This window comes from Alnus glutinosa, chromosome 9 (genome assembly GCF_958979055.1).
Source record: "Alnus glutinosa chromosome 9, dhAlnGlut1.1, whole genome shotgun sequence".
Taxonomy (NCBI): domain Eukaryota; kingdom Viridiplantae; phylum Streptophyta; class Magnoliopsida; order Fagales; family Betulaceae; genus Alnus; species Alnus glutinosa.
Genome location: NC_084894.1, coordinates 3,251,301 through 3,270,847, shown reverse-complemented (window position 1 = coordinate 3,270,847; position 19,547 = coordinate 3,251,301). Strand labels below are relative to the sequence as shown.

General features: G+C 36.3%; 2 protein-coding genes across 3 annotated transcripts; both read left to right on the top strand.

Moving 5' to 3' along the window:
• Positions 1-605: 605 nt before the first annotated feature.
• Positions 606-6,991, top strand: LOC133877418 (uncharacterized). Its single transcript, XM_062315706.1, has 10 exons — positions 606-1,107; positions 1,366-1,440; positions 2,650-2,703; positions 2,963-3,041; positions 3,141-3,268; positions 3,741-3,824; positions 4,354-4,437; positions 4,734-4,885; positions 5,679-5,829; positions 6,200-6,991. The coding sequence occupies exons 1-10, from the start codon at positions 715-717 to the stop codon at positions 6,650-6,652; spliced, it is 1,653 nt and encodes a 550-aa protein (XP_062171690.1). The 5' UTR covers positions 606-714; the 3' UTR covers positions 6,653-6,991.
• A 790-nt stretch (positions 6,992-7,781) lies between these two features.
• On the top strand, positions 7,782-18,038 carry LOC133877417 (uncharacterized). 2 transcript variants are annotated; one of them, XM_062315703.1, is made up of 11 exons: positions 7,782-8,190; positions 8,268-8,335; positions 9,160-9,243; positions 9,379-9,672; positions 11,594-11,733; positions 13,211-13,298; positions 13,584-13,766; positions 14,335-14,496; positions 16,904-17,097; positions 17,312-17,462; positions 17,865-18,038. In XM_062315703.1, the coding sequence occupies exons 1-11, from the start codon at positions 7,839-7,841 to the stop codon at positions 18,036-18,038; spliced, it is 1,890 nt and encodes a 629-aa protein (XP_062171687.1). In that variant the 5' UTR covers positions 7,782-7,838. The 2 variants fall into 2 exon arrangements, with proteins under 2 accessions (XP_062171687.1, XP_062171688.1); XM_062315704.1 differs by lacking the exons at positions 17,312-17,462; positions 17,865-18,038 and having other exon boundaries at positions 16,912-17,039.
• Positions 18,039-19,547: the final 1,509 nt, after the last annotated feature.

The following is a 19,547-nucleotide window of genomic DNA, read 5'->3' as shown; positions in this document are numbered from 1 at the left end:
ATATATATCCACATGACAACCAAGACATGTATCGACATTTTAAGGTGAGTGACGTGGAGGTCCGTTAAAAAATTGGTCGGAGGACTGACGGAAGTACCAACTGGGAATATCCATAAAAAATAGGTACTGCCTATGACGCTTTTTGAAACCGAGATAACAATTTGATTTAAAGCCTAACCACATGTACCTATGATCTTTTCTTTTTTTTCTTTTTTTTTTTTTTTTTATGAATAGATATCTAGCATTTCTCTTATTAAAAATGGTTAAATGCTCCACAGGTACTTTTGTTTTGGATTGAAAATCAAATAGTCGCTTTGCTTTTAAAAAGTGTCACAAATGGTAATGTCTTTAATGAAAAAATTCAGTTGATACTTCCGTCTAGATTTCGTCAATTTTTTTAATGGCAATCCACATCACACCACTTAAAATGCCGACACCTTTCTTGAATCCTACTTAACGGTGTATCACATGTGATACTCATGTTTTTAGTGCCACGTAGAAAAAAGAAAAAAGAAATTTTTTTTTTTATTAAAATAAAAATTAAGAAAAACATATTTGAAGTGACCGGCAACCCATATTGGCCATGGAGTGTCCGGCCATCCCATTTTGGCCGTAGGGTGGCTCGAGCCGCCCCCTATTTCTCTTAAAAACCAGCCTGGCTTCTATTGTCCGTCGACTTATCCCAAACTCAGCAACACATCATCGCGCGGAAAAATGCTGAGACCGAGGCTGGGACTGAGACTGAGGCCCATGCCGTCTCCGACTCTCTCTCGCATCCCCACCGTCTCTCTCCAAAGCCCAACTCTTGCTAAACCCTTCCTTCAACTCCGGAACCCCACCGGTACCAGGCTGCGATTCTTCTTCCTCAGACCTCTCTGTGCGTCCTCCTCTTCATCTTCCTCTTCCCCTGTGGTGCCCCAAATCTCTCACTCTTCGAAGTGCTTCGATGCTGCGGATATCCAGCCTTATCTCTCCTGCTGTATTCCCAACAAGCGCCTCAGAGTCGCCGTCCTTCTCAGCGGCGGCGTCGATAGCAGCGTCGCTCTCCGCCTCCTCCACGCCGCTGGCCACTCTTGCACCGCTTTCTACCTCAAAATCTGGTTCCAAGTACGCTTTCTTGCATGCCTTCGTGTTGTCCAAAGCTGAATGCAGTCTAATACAGTAAAACTGTGTGCTTGAATGAATACTAATAATGGGTACCCTCTGCTTCGACGCGTTTTCAGCGATTTCATTGAAGTAATGAGAGTATATTGAAGTTAGTGATGTAGTACATGAATTTTTTTCACATAAGATTGGCTAATCTGTTTAGCTTGTCAAGTGTTTCTGAGACTAGAATGCTGGTTCTGATGTGTGGTTTTTCTGTAGGAAGACTTTGAGAACTTTTGGTCAGAATGCCCATGGGAAGAAGATTTGAAGTATGCAAAAACCGTTTGTAATCAGGTCACTTTCTTCTCTCATTTGTGATTTTCTTTTTGAGCAAAAAAGTTGAGTTGTATTTGCAGACATAAGTGGCGTGCGTAGATTTAAATTTTTTTTTTTTGTTTTTTTTTTTAATGAATAATAATAATTTTATAGAAAGGAAAGCCCTCGTACACGAAAATTATACAAGAGAGCCGAATATTCTAGGCTACTACAATCTAAAAAAACAAATCAAATCTACCAGATTCTCTGAGACAAAAGTATGAACATTTATAATAATCCAATTCAAAAGAGATCACAGAAATAAGAAAGATTTTTTAAAAAGCACATTGGACTCTCTATCCTCAAAGAGACTTCGATTTCTTTCTCTCCAAATGCTCCACATTAAGAGAGCAAGAATAACTTTTCAGATTGTCTTTTTGGGGTGTCCCTGCCCTTGAATTTTTCAGTAATGATGACGCTATAGTATGTTACCAGGGCATGGCCCAAGAAACCCTGAAAAAGTTAAGAACTAAGTGCCAAAGATCAACAATATACTCGCAGTGGGTGAGAAGATGATTAATAGTTTCCTCATCCTTTTTACAAAGGCAACACCAGTTAGCTAGATGGAAAACCCGCCTTCTAAGGTTATCCGTTGTAAGGATTCTACCCATTGCTACTGTCCATAATAAGAAAGCAATGTGAGGAGGGGCCTTCACCTTCCGAATACTTTTTAAAGGGAATGAACTATGCTCGCGTGATTGTAGCATATTATATAATAGCTCTTCATTGCAAAGCTGTGGCGGCTAGAAGGAGTCCACAACATACTTTTCACTTCTCCCGAATGAGTTTTCAAGGAGTATAATAGATTGAGAAAGGAGACGAGATTCAAGTAAGATATAATTTTTAATCTTTCTATCGTCCAATTAAGCTTCAGTCTGGTGATTTACATCCCTTATTTCTATTGTTCTTTATATAATTTCCAGCCAAGGCTTTTTTCTTTTCCTTTTCATTTTTATAATTTTTTCTTTTGGTTTAGTCATAAATTGATACCCCTTGAAGTTAATTTCATATGTTGAATTTCTGCATAAAATTGCTAATCAAGCTATTGGATGAATAGCAAGCACGTGCATGATTACGATGCAAGGCTCTTGCTCTTATGTATGAAATTTTGAAGCTTCTCTTAATTTTCTTGTAAGGTTATGCAGAAGAGAGGTCTTACAACTGAAATTCGACGATATTTGGTTTCAGGTTGGTGTCCCGCTAGAAGTTGTGCATTTGACAGATGAATATTGGAAGAATGTGGTATGTATTATCCTTCTGATTGTATTTTCTTTGGGTGATGTTCAATTAGGACTCACTTCTTACTCTACCATCAACTGGCATTTATATCTGTTAACTTACAATTGTTTGATGTTCTATCATGTTTATGAATTCAAATTGATTATAATTTTTGTTACTTAGTCTTCTTCATAGCTCACAATCTTGTGTAGTGACCAGATGAAGTCATGAAAGATTTAATTTGGTTTTTTTAAGTGATGAGAATTAATGGTCAACATTTCAGGTGTCTTACATTATTGAAGAGTATCGATGTGGCCGCACTCCTAACCCAGATGTTCTTTGTAATACAAGAATAAAGTTCGGTATGTGATCAACTTAATCTAAAAGATGCACTTTTGACCATTGAAAAGTTACACACATAAACTATTCTTTTGTCTCTTTAAGTGTATGCCATTTTCCAGGTGCATTCATGGATGCCATCAGCAGTATGGAGTTTGACTATGTTGCTTCTGGACATTATGCAAATATTGTTCACTCATCTGTGGAGCAAATGGATAACCCTTCTGTTTTAGAACTATCAAAAGACATGGTACCTTCATGAGATGCACACCACTTATTTCTATTCTTTCCTGTCCCTTTTGGGTTTATTGCTCTTCTTTCTATATCCCAGGCGTGTCCAAAAAATTGTCCTGTTAAATTTGAGGTTTATTTACGGTATTATCTTTTTATTTCCCAACTGAGTAGCTGTTTTAAATGGTTACTTGTGCTTGTTTTTAGACATAAAGGCAACTTTTGTGATCATTATACAAATCTTCAAAGTTTTAATTTGCTTTAAGATTGGAACCTGTATTAACTTGGAGTTTTGAGTTTGTAAATGGGTGCTTGCGGTTCCCTACATGCCTATATGATGGAAGAAAACACAGGACTGCTTTCAGTGGTTTTCTTTTGCAATATGTACATGGCTCTCACTTTGGAAAGGAATATATATATATATATATATATATTTTTTTTTTCCCACCATATTGTCTGGTTTATAACATATTTTAACTTTGAATGTTTAGGTTAAGGATCAAACATACTTCCTTTCACATCTCTCACAGGCTCAGCTCAAGCGAGTTATATTCCCACTTGGTTCTATTCCAAAGGTTAGTTGGTACTAGTTTTACTGCAAGGCAGAAATTTTGGTGTATTAGTTTAAACTTTGTTATTTTCGTTCTGTTTTCACATTATCTAGTTCAAGAACTTAGGCAGCATCTGCTGAATATTTTATAGTCCTTGAAAGATTTATATGGGCATCATAGATTATATTTTCCAAAAGGCATGATCTTATCAAAAAGGATTGTTCTCATTCAAATAATTTGTAATACAATTACAATGTAAATTATTTGATAGATGTTGCCTTGACTCTTCTGCCCTGTATGCATAGGGTTTCTCATTGACAGTAGGCACTGGAACATTCACTATTGTAAACTTCTGAAGATTTTGCTAATTTTTTTTTTCGGTCAGTGTAATTTCTCATATGATTATGCAATCTCTCTTTTTCCATCATTTTCTTCTTTCTAGGAACAATTTAAACTAATCCTTTTTCTGTTCGTATCACTTTGTAGAGCACTTGCATTAGCGTCTTTCTACACTGATTCTCATCCCATTTTATCTCTACCCAATTTTCTGCAGGATGAAGTTCGTGATCTTGCTACAAAATTTGATTTGCCTAACAAAGATAGAAAGGATTCACAAGGAATATGTTTCCTTGGAAAGGTATGTCTATCACGCAGTTGTTTCAGATGCAAATCTATCCATTTGCAGTACTATCTCTGTCCAAAAAATTCTTTCCTAGTGCCAGCATTTGTAGTTGCCAAGCATCAAAATAGCATTTAATTATTCTCGTTATCATATGCCTCATTCATCCTGTAATTATCTTTTATGGATTTATTTTGAGTGGCTGTTATTTCTAACATCTTTTCTTCATTTTTTTTTAATCTTATGAGTGGTTTTATCACAAGGTTGAGAGTTGCGAATGCATTCATGAAACCTCTTTTGTCTTTTGGTTACAGATAAAATTTAGTGAATTTGTTGCTAGACAGATTGGGGAGAGGGAAGGTGTCATATTGGAAGCTGAGACGGGAGATTTCCTCGGCAAACATCGTGGTTTTTGGTTCTACACAATTGGTCAACGCCAAGGTCTACGTCTCCCTGGAGGACCCTGGTATGCTTTCTCATTATTATTTCTGGCATCATTTTCTTACTCCTTTCGTTTTAATTACTGGCTCCACTGTTTCCTTTTTGGACTTCATTGGCTCTTTATGCTTCTTAGTTCTGTTTTTTTTTAATGCTATTTTGTTTATTACCTATCAAAAAAAAGTTCTGTTTTGTTTTATCTGAGGTTATCTTGTATACTTCTTGTTTACTGGGGTGGAACATATTTTTAATGTATTCACTTATCGAAGAACAATAAATGCCAACATTTTTCTTGTACTGGCTCATAATTTCTGTTTCATTCATCCTTGAATTTTGGCCATTAAAAGCAGAAGTGCTACTAGCTTACCAATCAAAATAGAGTAAACCCTTTATTGAGCCCGCTCTGAATAATCCCCACTTTGCTGGATTATTGCCGATATAATCATAAAAAGATAATTTTTCTGGAATTTTTGTCTCTTGCCTTTGGTTGAACATGCTTGATACTCTTTAGCCAATTCGCAAGTGTTATATATATGTTAAAGAAGAATAAGAGTGGGCTGTTCTGACATTTCTTCCAATTAATCATAGCATTTATCGATCTAATAAGATATATTCCTCCATAATGTGATGCTGTGAAAACTGGATATTCTCAAATTGTTGTTACAAAAGTTACGTTACTTTTGTACACTTGAGCATGCTATAGTGTTGATTCCTATGATAGTTGTGTCCAATCTTGTTTCTTTTCAGAATAGGCTTTTCTTCTTTATTCCAACCTTGGTTCCCCTTATTAAGGAATTCTTCCCCATGGCGTATCGATGCAGGTATGTTGTTGAGAAGGATGTTAAAAACAATGTAGTATTTGTATCAAGAAATTATTTCTCATTTGACAAAAGAAGACGCACATTCCGTGTTGGCTCCTTAAAATGGTTTAGTGGGTTGCCTCCAAACCAGTTGTCTCAGCTCCAGTGCAAGGTAGAAGTATACAAATTCTGTATACATGATTCTTCATACATTGTGTTTTGAAAATACCATATGACGTTATTTCCCTTACTACTGCCCTGAAAATGATAATGGTTCCAAGTTGAGTCTGTGTGAATAGCATGCAGATAGCAGATCTGTTGTGCATGTGTGAATAAGAATCTGACTCTTTAGGGTTATTCGTTATTCTGCGATCTTGGAAAATCAGGTGGACTGCTAGTGATAGGTGCAACTTCTGGTCGTAATGATTTTGGGACTACCTGCCATGTTATGCTTCGTGCTATGTTGTTTAAGATTCCAATGCAGAGTCTCAAGTCCCCAATGCTATAAACTCAAAGCTTTACATGTTTCAATAATTTTTCAGGTGAGACATGGCCCTGGTTTTTACAATTGCAGCTTGACAATGGAACCTGGTGAAGATGGTTGTGAAGACATTGCAGTTGTCCACTTATCTGAAGATGATCAGGGCCTGGCAGCAGGGCAGTTTGCGGCCTTCTACCAGGGAAGTACCTGCTTGGGTTCCGGCGTAATTTTGGAGTCTTGGGATGATCAGGGTTTTCCTGTGTGTGCAAAGGCACTTGATATTGCAAGAATGGAAGATAAATCAAAACTTGGGAAACCAGTTAAGATAAAAGTTTTACCAGAAACTCCTTCGGGGTCAGATCAGAAAGATGGTCCAGAACTTTGTAGAGGACTAAAAAGTCCCCATGTTGCTGCCATTAAACATAGAAGACAGGCATCTAAGGAAGAAACAATCTCCAGATTCCCTGCGAATTGGCTGCAAAAGATTCGGGAGAAGTGGATGCAGATCTTTTAGCTTCTGTGATCTCAATTGCAGGAGAATTGACCACAGTTGGAGAGAAATCCTACTAGTGATAAAAAGGTAAGGAAGTTCATTGGATTGTTTGGTCTTTGGGTCGTGGCAACTATTTTACATCATCACATTCTTTGAGATCAGTTGATTGCCCACTTTTTCTTTTTCTTTTTTTATGGGGTGGGCTGAATCTGCACCAAGCTGCAGATATCCATGTATCTAATCTATGCTGTATTTAAATGACGATTTTAAATCCCTTTGAGCTTTAAAGAATTATTCACTTGCAAGGCATGAGGTACTATTTTCTTCAGCAATTGAGCTTCAGAATTCAGATCTTACTGAGCTGTAGATGTTTTGTCTGCGAGTATGTATATATGCAGATATGCAATTGTTTTTGGTCCCCATTAGAATATATAAGAAAACTATATATATATATATATTTTTATCGTTGTTAAATTGTTTATAAGGGAAAGAATATTGGCCGAGTGATGCATGAATCCTTCATCTAAGGAAAGAAAATTTAACCAAAACAAGAATCCCAGCCGTTTCCAATTTCACCCTGATTCTATAGGGTATTTCCCAAGTTTTTTTATTTTTATTTTTTTATTATGTAAATATATACCACATTTGAGTTACGGATCTATTTTATGAAAAATGTTGGAGCTAATACAACTTTTTCTACAATTTTCTTGCTAACTGTGGTAGTTTATAATTAATTAAAATAATAAGTGAGATTTTTTGCTTAATCATTTTTTTGACCGCAACAATTTTGTAAATAAATTTGTAGTAAAAGTTGTAATGTTTATTCATTTCAAATAAAATGGTGAGAATCCTATTTATAATCACTAATATATATATGTTTTTTTTTGGTTCGTAAACCCACCCCCCTTTTTCATAAAAAAAAAAACCTTTGTATCAAGATGACAAGATTGTTCTATATTAGTTCCAGCCAACAAAAAAAAAAAAAAATTGGGTATATTTTTCAAGAAATCAACAGTAAAAATTTAGAATATTAAGTATTATATCTAGTTAAATTATTAAAATTTTATCATATTAAAAATTAAAACAATTATGATATAATTCCAACGAATATTAATCCCGAAAAGGATAAACCCCTCCCCTGTGCTTTTAACCGCCAAACCTTTCCTTCCCAAAACGCGCTCTCTCTCACTCTCTCTCTCACACAGAAATGCAAGCTCTGGAGCTTCTCTACACTCCCACTCTCTCCAAAACCCTTTCCATCCTCTCGCCAATCCCCAAACCCCTCTCTCCATCCTTTCTTTCCCCTCCATTTCTCCGCTCTCTATCCCTCTCCCTCCCCAAACCCCGCCTTCTTTCCCACTGCGTTTCCCGCTTCCCCAACTCCAGTCAACAAGCAGAAAAGGCATTCGACAAAGACGAGCTCGAAGAAGTTGGCGACGAAGAAGCTGATGAATCCGACGGCGATGATTTCTCGGCAATCGATGTCGACGCGCTCGAAGAAGAGGCCAGAGACGCGGCTCGCGAGTACTCGAGCTCGTTGTCGCGCGAATTGAGAATAGGTGAGTCCGGATTTTCCATTCCGTGTGTGTGATTTGGTTTGTGTGTGTGATTTTTTTTATGTGTGGGTTGATATCAGAGGACGAGGCAAGTGATCGAAGCGAGAGCGGTGGGAAGCGGAGGAGCCGTAAAACTGTAACGACAAATGTTAGTAAGCATTTATTTGTTTTCTTTTCTGTCAAGAAGATAGCGGTCTTTGCTAATGTTGTGCAAACGATGAATTGTGAGAGGTGCTAAGCATGAGTAATTCTTGTCCACTTGTTTATTTGTGTATGAGAGAGAGAGCTTAGTTTAGCACTTACTGGAAAACGGTGCACCCACTCGTTTTGTTCTGATGATTTTTGCCTAGAAAATGTAATAAGTGGAAGCCCATTTGTTTCCAAAGGCTATAATCAACATGCGCATCTGGAAGCATGCTTCTATTTTTTTTTTTCCCTTGGCTATTACCAAATGGACAGCATTAGAAAGTAAAAGATCAATTATTTTCTTTTTAATTTTCTTGTGTTCAGCTGGTATGGATAGGACAAGGATTTCATGTTTGGAATTCGATTATGAACTGATATTATGAAACTAGTGTCACAAGTGAAGGTTGATTGTTTTTTTTCAATTTTTCATTGTTTATGTAAGATTTGCCCGAAGGATGTATTTTATGGGTACTTTTGTACTGGATACTGGTAGATACCTTGAAATTGAGAGCCACTTATTCAGAAGATGCAAGAAATTGAGAGTTCAAACGTAAATAAAGTTTAGGACTAGCAAAGGGTGTCTTTTTAACATTTATTATAGATATATGGAGAAACTTGTGAAAAAAGGACCTTAAGATATTGCAAGCTCCAGTAAATGCAATTAAACTGGTATTTCTTGATATTGTTTGATTGAGGTTTGAAAAGAAAATGAAAGTTAGTAATCACTTGCTAAAATTTGTAAATTTGATATTCATCAAAAAATAAACTTGTAAATTTGATGTGCAGATCCCTGACCATCTTCTTCCGAGAGTTACAATTGTTGGAAGGCCAAACGTTGGTAAATCAGCATTATTTAATCGTCTTGTGGGGGTACTTAATCATGATCTCTGGCTTTTGATTTTCTGATTAGCATTGATTCTTTCCCATACTCTGGGAATTAAAATTTGCAATTTCACATGTATGTTTTCACGCAACAAATGTTGACTTTCTTTTTGATTGATGTAGGGGAACAAGGCAATTGTGGTGGATGAACCTGGGGTTACTAGGGATCGCTTGTATGGTAGATCCTTTTGGGGAATGCATGAATTTATGGTGGTTGATACTGGAGGTGTTCTCAATATTTCAAAGTCACAGTCTGATGTTATGGAAGACTTGGCCATTACAACAACCATTGGTATGGATGGGATTCCAGTAGCCTTGAGGGAGGCAGCTGTTGCCAGGATGCCCTCAATGATTGAGAAACAAGCTGCTTCGGCCGTGGAGGAAGCATCTGTCATAATATTCCTGGTTGATGGACAGGTATTGTGTGTGACTATAGGATTACATGCATTGGACAGCTTTCTTCCCTTTATTATTTTGTTCAAACTCATGATCTTTTTCTTTCAAATTCCTATGTTTGTTAGTACTGGAAAAAGGTAGTATGTTCATTGTTGGTATATTTGGAACGTATTATTCCCCTGGACTTATCAAAATAAATATATCATATTGTTGGTTTTCTGGGGGCATAGGAAATTGGTAGTATTTTTATGCATAAATTTAATATTTTCCAAGGAAGTTATGTGTATGTTGAAGTCTTGAAGACCATTTCCCATAGTCAAGAACACGTTGACATATCTCAGGGAACATCTTTCCACCTTGAAATGCCTTCCGAGAAGATATTTCAATAGACAAAGGCCTTATGGGTTTGTTTGACTTTCAAGTTTTTAAGTGGGGTAACCGATGGTACAAGCAAGTTGTACTGATTAAGGTTGAGCTGGCTGTACAATCAGCATAGTTTTTCTGATGAATCATTAGTTACAAAATGAAAGGGCAAAAATAGGAAGCAGATACACACTTGTGCAAGGGGCCTGTTATGGTATATGGAAAGCTATAATTTGCAGCTTTTTTTTTTTTTTTAATCTGATGGATCAAGTGGTCAATGCAAATTTGGTGATGAGTGTGTTTGACAACTTGAAAGCTCTCATCACACCTTGCCCTGATAAACCATGTGATGACTGACATCCTCCTTTTAGGAACCAAAAGTGGAGATACCATTAAATTCTGTTGAAGTTGATGTCATCATGTCAAATGTTAACTGAAACTGGGGATGGGCTTTGCTTTTTCAAGCACTTTCTCATGGAGCATAGCTGTTCCTAGGTCTTACTTGAGTGGCTGCATGTGGGATATATTTTTCTATCTTAATGTAATAAACCTTAGGTAGAATACACCCTTGAAAACTGGCTTGCAAAGGGAGGAAGGTGTTCAAGAGCTTATATACACATGGTTAAAATTGCACTTAACCAATTTGGGACATTTAGAATCGTAAAAACCACCATGCTTCCGAATATGACATCCACAACAGCCCACTTTATCAACATTGACCCATTGGTAACGCTTTCCTTTTTGGCAACTCCACTTATCTATCCGTATTCAGTGACTTAACACTATGCCTATACATAATATTAAGACATTTTAATCCAACATATAAGTTATTCTCTCCGTAACTTGAACCCATGACTTAGTGTCTGCTCTGATACCAAATATAACTGACATAGTGTGTACTCTAATGCCAAATTTAACAGACCTTAGGTATAGCTCCCCCTTGAAAACCGACTTGGAAGGGAAAGGTGCCAAAGAGCTTATATATGCATGGTTAAGATTGCACTTAACCAATGTAGGACATTTAAGATCGTAACAATTTCCTATTCATCTGGCACCATACGAGGTTTTTCTAATATGGACTAGGCAAAATATCCTTGGAATACATTCTTGGGATAAGTTCGGTGAGTGCTTGACTGGTACAACTAAACAGCAGTAATTTTGCCGATGGCATGAGCAATCAGGGTTGATAAAGGCTCATGGATTTACAGTATTTTTAACTTTTGAAGAGCTTGCATGACTGATGCTTTGATTTCCTAGAATCAGCCTTATTTTCATGAATATAATGTCAATTCTGCTGTTTGGTGCAAGGATATCTGAATGAGGTATTCATCATAAGGCTAACTCTTTTTCATGTTCAGTAATGATTTAGTCTTTACCGTATAATGTCAGTTATATTTGTTCTTTATTGTATGAGTAGTGATTTAGTTGCTTTTTTCTTAATTTTTCCCCCTTTTTTTTTTAAGTAAAAAATAATCCTACTCATCTGCAATGTTTTCATTGGTTTCCAAATTCTTGTCCATGTGGGCGGGCTAGTGATTTTAATTTTATTGTACAAGGAAATGATGATAATGCTGAACAGGCAGGTTTGACAGCAGCTGATGAGGAAATTGCAGACTGGCTATGGAAGAATTACTCAAATAAGTGTGTTGTTCTTGCTGTTAACAAGTGTGAGTCTCCACGTAAAGGAATCATGCAAGCGTCAGAATTTTGGTCCATGGGGTAAGTTCTCTTATTTATCTCCTTTTTCTGCTCCAATATTGGGCTTAAATCAAATAGCAGATGCATTTCAGTTAATTGCGAGTTGTCCGGAAATACAACGCGAATTCATTCATTACGTATATATGTAATGTATGTATTATATAAATATGTGTGTGTGTGTGTGTGTGTATGTAATGTAACAGTCTTGTGGTTATATATGTGTACTGTAATGTTATTGTGCTAATTTCGTTCATATATGCATGATGGCGATATTTTATCTATCTAATGCAACAAGGAGCACAATCTTTCATGCTGCATATGAATGTGTAAAACATTTAAACAAACATGAATCTTGTATTATAATTGCTGATACTTGAACTGCATTAAATTCTGTCTCTAACACACTCAAAGCATTCTAAGATTCTTTAGCAGACTTCACTGCTGTATTTCGTGTATTATTTTATTTAAACACACAATAATGTTTGGTTGAGTACCATCTTCTAGTATTCTACCTTTGAAACCCATTGGTGCTACTTACTTGGTTGAGGTTTGCGAGTTGTAATCAGTGGATTAGTGCTCATCTTTTGCAAGGACTTATGGGCTTTTCTTTCCCTTAGGTATTATTCACTTGTGCATTCAAAAGGAGTGTCATTAAGGGAACCGATTTCTTGAGTGTATTGGGTTCTCATCTTAAAATACATTGGAGACTACCGTTATCTACCATAAAGTTCCACTCGACTGGTTTTTGTTGTCAATTTGTCATTTATCTTGTTGGTGTAACTTGTTGTGTTTGGTTGGTAGAGTGTCTCAGTCTTTAAACTTGTGAAAAAAATAGCGTTTTGGTATTGGTCTTTGTGTGTTTTCCCTCTTTTCTTATTCTTTTCTGGTTTCTGAAAGTTTGTTTCTTTAGACAAGAACCACCAATGGTCTTTGGACCAGATGACTTTCTCCTCCAGTGGAAACAGTGGTGGGTGATGTCACGGGTATCAAAGTTGTGTTTACCTCTTTTTCTTGCTGATTATTTCATTTTTCCAAGAATGAATATTCATTTTAAGAGGTTGTAAAACTCTTTGCTAATAATACTCATAAATATGATATTTCACCTTTAAAGTCATGTGGATTCTTTTGCAGACTTAACAGTTTTGCCAAGACAAGGTGAGAGACTAGAAATTTAGGCCATAAACCTAATTTCACGAGTTTAGCAGTTATGAAAATTCAAGTTTTTGCACCCCAATAGCAAAGTAATCTCCTGAATATTGATACTTTATCAAGCATGTTATGTCTGAGATTCTGCTGGTTTCTCTCTCTCTCTCTCTCTCTGTTTGTGTGCACAGTGTTGCCTTCTCAATATATGTAATATACAGTATCATTTTTGTAATTAACAGAATCTGGTCCTTTAATCAGGTTTATAGCATATATGTGGTGGACTCCAACTGCCTGTATCTTCATATATCTGGTTTAATACGCAGTGCATCTCACTTTTTGGTTGATTAACTAGGTTTTCACCACTCCCAATATCTGCTATATCTGGGACTGGAACCGGAGAACTTCTTGATCTTGTTTGTTCAGGACTGAAAAAAATTGAGGTTTGTATGTCCAAAAGTTGAATTTTAACTGACTGTTGTTTCAGTAATGCAGTTTTGATCAAATCGACAATCTGCTTAACTATTTAATGTGTTGATTACTGTTAAAATATATTCTTTTTGTGATATTTTCATGCTGAGCTTGTTGGTACTTTCACGAGTAGAAGTTCTCTATTGTTGCTAGCTTGACAAATTTGCACTTCTGGCTATTATCAATTGTACTGCGCGCACACAAAAAAAAGCAATTATTTTATATTGATTATATAATCTATTTATATTTGTATATAGGGTCCAGAGAATCTTGAAGAAGAAGAAGATTATGTTCCTGCAATTTCCATTGTTGGCCGACCGAATGTTGGTAAAAGTAGCATCTTGAATGCAATGGTTGGAGAGGATAGAACAATTGTTAGCCCAATCAGTGGTACCACTCGTGATGCAATTGATACTGAATTTACTGGACCAGGTGGCCAGGTTTGATTATATGAAAATATCGACTTGTCACTGACTGCTACTACAGTTTCATTTCTGTTATTACCAAAAACTCTGAATACCTAGATGTAGTTCATTATTGGTCTGAGCCAAATAATCCAATATAAGATGCATGATGATGCCCAAAATGTTCTTGTTTTGTACCTCTTTGGATGAAGATTCCACATTTTATGGTCTTCTAGGGAGTTGGCATGCCAAGAGACTGTCAAGTGAAATAGGACATTTATAGAATCTGCATTATGAGGGTTTATTTTGACTGCACAATGATGTCTAGCTGAGGCACTTAGATGTTATTGCAAGGTTTTCTTGCATGTCCACTCTTTCAAGATTGGAATAAGTATAGGTCTTTGGTTGTTGATTAACTTTGTTGCTTCGCATGCATTACAAATGAATGCATGCTATCGGACCAGTGCTGTGTATGTGCTTTAATATTGCTTGAATAGGAGACTAGTACCTATTAATACTATGAATCATTAATGAAAAGTGAAAAATGATTTTATTACACTTGCTGATTCTCTTGGATACTTGCACAATAATTACTTGTTTGCAGAAGTTCCGGCTTATTGATACTGCTGGAATCAGAAGAAGGGCAGTTGTAGCTTCATCAGGTAGTTTGACGGAGGCTTTATCTGTGAATCGAGCATTTCGTGCCATACGTCGTTCTGATGTTGTTGCTCTTGTCATTGAGGCCTTGGCTTGTATCACAGAACAGGTAGTACATCCATGTCTATTTCTGGGGCCATAATCTCCATAATGTCGTAAGAACATGCTTTAGTCTTTTATATAGGGCTGGAAATTTTTTATACGATCTGCAAACCCGACACAAGCCTAACAAGAAATTTGCAGGTTAGGGTTGAAGGGTCTGACCTATTTAATTAAATGGGTCAAGTTAGGATTGACTTATATAGTATTATATTCATGGTCTGACCTGACCTAAACCCAACACGAAATTAGTATGTTAGGGTTGAGGGGTTTGATCCATATAATTAAATGGGTCGAGTTAGAATTAACCTATATAGTTTTATATCCATGCCTAGACATGGCCCAAACCGAACACGCGAACATGAATTGTCACCTTTACTTTTATGCACTCCTCTGTGTTGGAAAAAAAGAAGAAAGAAACTGTATGGTACCTCATTGCAACATGTGGTGAAAAGTCATGCTTATGATGGAATGAACATGCTGTCAGAACATGCTCTGTAGTTTTCTGCCTTATTTTGTGCTGGGAACTGCATTACACCCCATTGCAACATGTGGTGAAAAAAATTGTGCCTATTAATGGATTGATTGATGCTACAAATTGTGATTACTCTAAACTGCAGGATAGCCAGGATCTATTTTCATTGAGTTAAATGATGCATGTCAATAAATTTTTGAAGTAATTACCCTAAAATGTGAAGGGTGTTAATTTTGAAATTATGGACGTTATTTGCAGTATATTATGTGAAGTTGGATATTGAATTATACTCATAAAGCACTGATAGCCTTCTTTTCTGGAGTGACAAAAATTTACATGTTGTGTGCTTCATGAAAACTTTCGACATATGCAATGCGTTTAATGATTTTATAATTCAGAAGGTGATCATTATTAGAAATAAGAACACCTCACCGATACAGCAATCCTTCCATAATTATGGTTGTTGTGGCATGTGCATCCCCTCCCCATCCCACCCTAAAATCCATTCCCTCTTAAATGTTGTCTATTTTTCTATCAAGCTCAACACACACTAACTATTAAATCACCAACTATCCCAAAAGCTTAACTTCATAGGAAATGATGAATTTTATCATTTAATTAATATTTTAATAATTATCAAAAAAAAAATTAATATTTTAATACTCTCATTCACGTGTGGGTTTAAACTCGCACTTAATAAGTGAGGTTCAATTTGTGAAATATTTAATTGAAATGAGATATTAACCGTGGAGTCATTGTTTGAAATAAGGACTTCTGCTTTGATAACATGTTAAATTACTAGTTATCTCAAAAACTTATTCTTATAAGAAATTATAAATTTAATAATTTAATTAATACATTAACACTAATGTCTCCCATCTAAGTGTAATCCTGTCTAACAACCTTAATCCAAGTGTAGGCGTTATGTGTGCAGAATAGGTAGAAAGTACGAAAATCAGGGTGTTTCCCAGGATTTGAACACAAGGTTGAAGAGACAAGAACGCCCTGTTACAATGTTTTGGAATTGACAGAAGAAAAGATAAAATCAAGGATTGCTTTATCAACAAAACTTTTAAGAGATTCTTCTCGAAACATATTTTCAAATAGTCTACCAAAGAGTTGCTGGCTCCTCCAAATGTACCACTTCAAAAGGTTAAAATACTTTATGTCCTCGTTAATACATTACTCTTTTGAAAGAATGCCGAAGGAAAGGGTACCCCACCCACGCTTCTTTTAGCACTCCCGTCCATTGTTTCCAGAACTGTTCCATTGACCAACACATGAAAAGAGAGTGTCTTACAATTTTGAGTTAGCACTTTTGGTCTGTGATTTAATAGTCAAATATGTAACCAAGTAAATTAAAAAGATAAAAATGTTCTCAAATATTTGCGGGAATTTTTTTTTGATAAGTAAATTTAGTTTTATTGAAAGCGTAAGCGCCCCTCCGTACACTGGAAGTATACAACAGGAAACACCTAACTAGAAAAGGAAAAAGAAACAAGAAAATCAGCAAAGCTGATGGATAAAGCTTAAATAAGTCCTAGTCATTTAAGCTTATAACACAATAAGCTTATATTTGCGTTTTATAAGCTTATTGTGTTGTTAAGTGTATAATACTTATCCATTTTGAAATGTGTTCTGGAAGCTTCAATTGTCTGGAAAACTCCAGGCATAATTTTTGAACAGCAGCCTCATTATCAATGTGGATCTTATATGATTTAGTTTATTTAGATTGGTATCTAAATAGAACTAATTCATTTAAGGTGAATGATAGTGATAACACAAGCTTCAAGCAATTTTGAGAGAATAAATTTCTCTTCTGATTTTCTCAAATATGGTATTACTGTTCTTTGGCCTGTTAATCGGGTGACAAGCTGGCTGTCTTCTTTCCACTAGTAATCAATTTTTAATTACATTTTATTGTATTTCCTGAATGTCCTAGGATTGCAGGATTGCTGAAAGGATTGAAGAAGAAGGGAAGGGGTGCCTGATAGTCGTAAACAAATGGGATACCATACCAAATAAAAATCAGCAGACTGCAACATACTACGAGCAAGATGTTAGAGAGAAGCTTCGTATTCTTGATTGGGCACCTATTGTTTATACAACTGCAACAGCTGGCGAAAGTGTTGAAAAGTACGTTCTGCCAAACTCTTCTGTTTGTTTTATAACTTACAGTCCAGTTGCATTGTTTACTTCCTGTGTACTGTGGGTTGCGCCCCTCTATGCCTTTTGAAATATACTTTACTTATCAAAAAAAAGAAAATGCATTACTGTGCATGATATATGGGCATCTTTGCATAGGAAGTCCTAGGCTAGACATTAGTCACACTATTGTTGCTGAATGCAGGATCATTGTTGCTGCTAGTACAGTTGAAAAGGAGAGGTCAAGAAGACTTGGTACTTCCATATTAAATCAAGTGGTACAAGAAGCTCTAGCTTTTAAATCACCTCCAAGGACCCGAGGTGGCAAGAGAGGGCGTGTTTATTACTGCACTCAGGTACGTTTGTATGCAATATCATCTTTTTATTGTGGTTCTCTTATGTCGATTATGAGTATTTTGCTGCACTTTGTCCATGATGCATTACCATAGTTCACGTAAAGAGACAGTTTATCACGTCATAATGTTATTATGTTAGAGCTGAAGTAATTTAAGATAGAATGTTGGCAAACAGCACATGATTTTAGTTCAAGTCCTACTGGATGTGGAGATGATGCTATGCTAGGGACTCACTTTAAGAAGTCCTCCATTTTGATATGTCCATAAAATGAGTCTAGCAGAGACAAGGACAAGAGGGATTTATGGATGTACACTTTTTGTCTATCTAATGAATGTATTTAAAGATGTATTGTATCATTGAACTCGGTGGCACTGTGTAGTTTACTTGATGCCCTTCTGCAGGCTGCCATAAGGCCCCCCACATTCGTTTTCTTTGTTAACGATGCAAAACTTTTCCCTGAGACTTACCGGCGCTATATGGAGAAGCAACTGCGTATAGATGCAGGGTTTTATGGTACTCCAATTCGGCTTCTCTGGCGCAGCAGAAGAAAAATGGAAAAAGACGAAGGTCAGTAGCAGCCTTATTTGTCTTGAAATGTACATTAATATATATATGTATGTTTGTATGTATATGTGCCTTATTTCCTCTTTATCTGTGATACTTGTGAGTTTTTATTGATTCCATGAACATAAAAAATCAGATTATATAGTACACGTGCCTGCAGCTCTTTTGCATAAATATGCGAATTCAGTCACAAAACGGTTCACAATTTTGAATGCCCACCAAAACATCTAATGAGTTTAAACGGCTATGGTTGATTTGTTTACAGGCAGAGCTGCAAGGACACAAGCAAATCTTGTGCCGCGTGACAGAAAATTAGCATTAGCAACATGAGTAACAAGATTCTCGTCATCCCAAAACCGAGTGTTTTTTTTTCCCCCTGCTGTTGTCAGAAGAGTTTTGTTTCAGCTGAAAAGTTGGTGCAGCTAACTAAAATCATCCAACCTTACTGATTGTTGAGTAGTGAAGCAGAATCTGGTAAGCTGCTTGTGAAGGAGGTAGATCATGAGACATACCGACTGAAATGTAGCAACAAGAACCATACCCCGACTGAAATGGGTATGTGTATATAATTAAGTCTGTAACTTGTACGTGCGGTGCCCCTTTGATCTGAGTGGGATGCCTTAAACAACCTACGTTGGTCCCTCATCTATAAAGGCTATCTAGCTGTTTCAACTTTGAAAGTTGCATGACTGTATATATGTATGGTTTGTCTAATTGTTTTGCCTTGCTCATCTGAAGAAAAAGAGGAAAAATATTCTTTTCTATAATTAACCAAGAAGACACCATTCAAAGAACACAATTAAGTTCATTTTCTTTAGAACAATGGATAACCTCTTGATGCAAAATTTGGAATGAAGAAAACATTCTCCAAAATTAGGGTTGGAGATTGTGTGTTTGTGTGTGTGGTATACCTGAATGGTATTTATTTGTCTGCTATAAATTCCAATATCACAGTCCATCTTCTTCACCAATTAAATAAATCAAAGTTAAGGGTTTTGGACCATAAATGGCATTGGAGAGATACCCAAAAGGAGAACATAACAGATAAAGGAGATAGGAGATGGGCATTACTTTTTATAAAAAGTAGGAAGACATATGATTCTCAAACATGTACATATTTCGAATACATATCAATTTAATTAATAGGCTGCATTATAAGTTGAATCCATTTTGAACGAAAACTTTGATATAAATCCAAAGGAGCTGGAATTAAATGGTGAGAGAGAGAGAGAGAGAGAGAGAGAGAGTTTCTAGCAATCCAATCAAATAATAGATCAACATTAATGAACTCCCTTTATGCACCCCCTTTGTATGGAGAAGCAACCGCAGCTCTTCTTGCAGCTACATTGTGCTCATCTATGGGACTGTCCCATATAACATTTGAAGGTGATTCCTTGACAGTTAACCTTGCCATCAATAATCCTACGATTACTCAAGACTGGCGTATTTCATCCATCATATCGGAGTTTTTTTCAACTATTTCCTCCACTCCTAGCTGGTCTGCTAGTAACATCAACCGA

Excerpts from the sequence above, each read along its gene's own strand:
- LOC133877418 (XM_062315706.1), top strand. The coding sequence starts at position 715 with ATGCTGAGACCGAGGCTGGGACTGAGACTGAGGCCCATGCCGTCTCCG. Across the intron at positions 1,441-2,649 it reads CAAAAACCGTTTGTAATCAG|GTTGGTGTCCCGCTAGAAGT; the intron begins GTCACTTTCTTC and ends ATTTGGTTTCAG. Across the intron at positions 5,830-6,199 it reads TGTCTCAGCTCCAGTGCAAG|GTGAGACATGGCCCTGGTTT; the intron begins GTAGAAGTATAC and ends ATAATTTTTCAG.
- LOC133877417 (XM_062315703.1), top strand. The coding sequence starts at position 7,839 with ATGCAAGCTCTGGAGCTTCTCTACACTCCCACTCTCTCCAAAACCCTT. Across the intron at positions 9,244-9,378 it reads TATTTAATCGTCTTGTGGGG|GGGAACAAGGCAATTGTGGT; the intron begins GTACTTAATCAT and ends TGATTGATGTAG. Across the intron at positions 14,497-16,903 it reads TGGCTTGTATCACAGAACAG|GATTGCAGGATTGCTGAAAG; the intron begins GTAGTACATCCA and ends TGAATGTCCTAG.